The sequence below is a fragment of the Anneissia japonica genome, unplaced genomic scaffold, assembly GCF_011630105.1.
Source record: "Anneissia japonica isolate Jap-2015-1 unplaced genomic scaffold, ASM1163010v1 scaffold287717_len1600092_cov198, whole genome shotgun sequence".
NCBI lineage: Eukaryota > Metazoa > Echinodermata > Crinoidea > Comatulida > Comatulidae > Anneissia > Anneissia japonica.
In genome coordinates, this window is record NW_022755469.1 from 416,775 (window position 1) to 418,479 (window position 1,705).

At 34.9% G+C, this 1,705-nt stretch overlaps 1 protein-coding gene and 1 long non-coding RNA gene across 2 annotated transcripts in view; one reads left to right on the forward strand and one right to left on the reverse strand.

The window, feature by feature from the left end:
• LOC117123477 overlaps positions 1-1,034 on the forward strand; it is a 16,414-nt gene extending 15,380 nt beyond the window's left edge. Inside the window, exons 3-4 of the long non-coding RNA XR_004447857.1 lie at positions 383-485; positions 963-1,034. This is a non-coding gene — a long non-coding RNA (uncharacterized LOC117123477). The remainder of the gene's footprint in view (positions 1-382; positions 486-962) is intronic.
• Positions 1-1,705, reverse strand: part of LOC117123476 (kin of IRRE-like protein 1) — a 28,565-nt gene that overhangs the window by 12,175 nt on the left and 14,685 nt on the right. Inside the window, exon 2 of the mRNA XM_033269414.1 lies at positions 236-453. Within this exon, the coding sequence (XP_033125305.1) occupies positions 236-453 (218 nt within the window). The remainder of the gene's footprint in view (positions 1-235; positions 454-1,705) is intronic.

Sequence of the window (1,705 nt, forward strand, 5' to 3'; positions counted from 1 at the left end):
TATATATATATATATATATATAAATAATTAAAATAAATATATAATAAATAAATAAAGTAAAATAAATTAAAATAGTACAGTAGAGGAATGAAGATGAAGATCAACTGAAAGAATAAAAAGGCAGTGGGGAACAAGCTTTTTTTAGGGGGCATGCTGGTTTAATTCTAAGATTTAGATAATGTATTTGGTAAACATCTATAAAAAAAATAGGTAAAAGAAAAAAATCTCCACAAACCTGCAGATTATATTCGCCATTATTTGCATCGCCAACAATTGAATATCGTGGGACTCCCGACAATTGAGGATCTTTGTCTGATCCAAGTATGTGACTATCCTTTAACCAAAAGAGTTCACCTATCTTGTTGGTCACTACACATTTCAGAATGACTTTTTCCAAGCCAATAACTGCCTGTGTGCTCTGTGGTTCTAGAGAAAATTGTTGAACTGCTGATGCTGTTTGAGGAAAAAGAAGAAAAATAATACAGGTAATAGTAATATAAAATATTAAGCGCAATTGGTCATGGGCCTAGTTGAGTAACTTGGAAATTTTCACAAGTTCTCTGGAACCCCGGGCAGTATCAGTTTATTATCACCTCTAATGTTAAATTGGAATGTATAATCTGAGTCAAAATTACCACACCGGAGCTGCCGAGAATGCATGGCCCTGGGGGAAATGCATCTATTGGGTCCCCTATGTTGAGTTCCGGGAGCCATTTATTGTTATAAAACGACAGGACGAAGTTGGGGTTCTTGAAGATGTGGCTATGAGGTATTTACTGTAGATGTCAAATTTAAAAGATGGTTGTCAAAAATGGATGACGTTCTTTTGTCACATGTTTACATTATATATTTTTTTCGCCTAGTGCTCTGACTGTCCCCTTTTGGCAGTGTTGGCTACCACCATATACTTGGGCACACAGTACACAGTGGCTATAAATGGGGCTTAACATTTTTTTTTACAGCCTGTTGCAAGATAGAGGACTTATTCAACAGGTGTAGAGAAAGGAAGCGTTGTTTAAAGATAAGGGAAATATGTAAGTAAAAGAGAGACAAGATTAGAAAAATATTTGTGCGATAGTTAAATAAATCCCCCCAAGAATAGTGAGGAAAGGGAAAGTATCTCAGCTTATGTTACAGTACTGTAGATTAAGATAATAAAAATCAAATAAAATTTCCAGCAATGAAAATTCATATTTCGATTATGTTAAAGTAGTATTTCACTTACAAACAATTCGTTTCATTTATCTATCTTCCCCTCCTCTGTTATTTAGATGGGAGTCATCAAAAAAATATAACAAAGAGAAATAAGATACCGTATTTGCACTTGATTGTATGACAGCAGTTGGGGCACAAGTGATGGGGGGGGGGGGTGTGCGTCAGGAGCAAAACACAATTTGTCATTAAGAAAATTGAATCCTATGTTAGTTTTACAGGTTTTTGAGAGACACTGAAATTTATAAACTACCAACAAGCCTTTCTAATCCTTAAGTTGTTAAAGCTTTTGTTGGCATCCACTGGCCTGGGTTGCTTGTGTTTTTATCGGGCACATAAGCCTCACCCCCCATCTTGGCGCCACCACTGTATGTTGTGAATAATATTTGCACTTTTCACGGGCTATGATATTGCTTTTACGCTTGGAACTTGAGACATGAAATCCATCAAATTTTGAAATATCAAAAAAAAAAAAAAAAAAAAAAAAAAATTA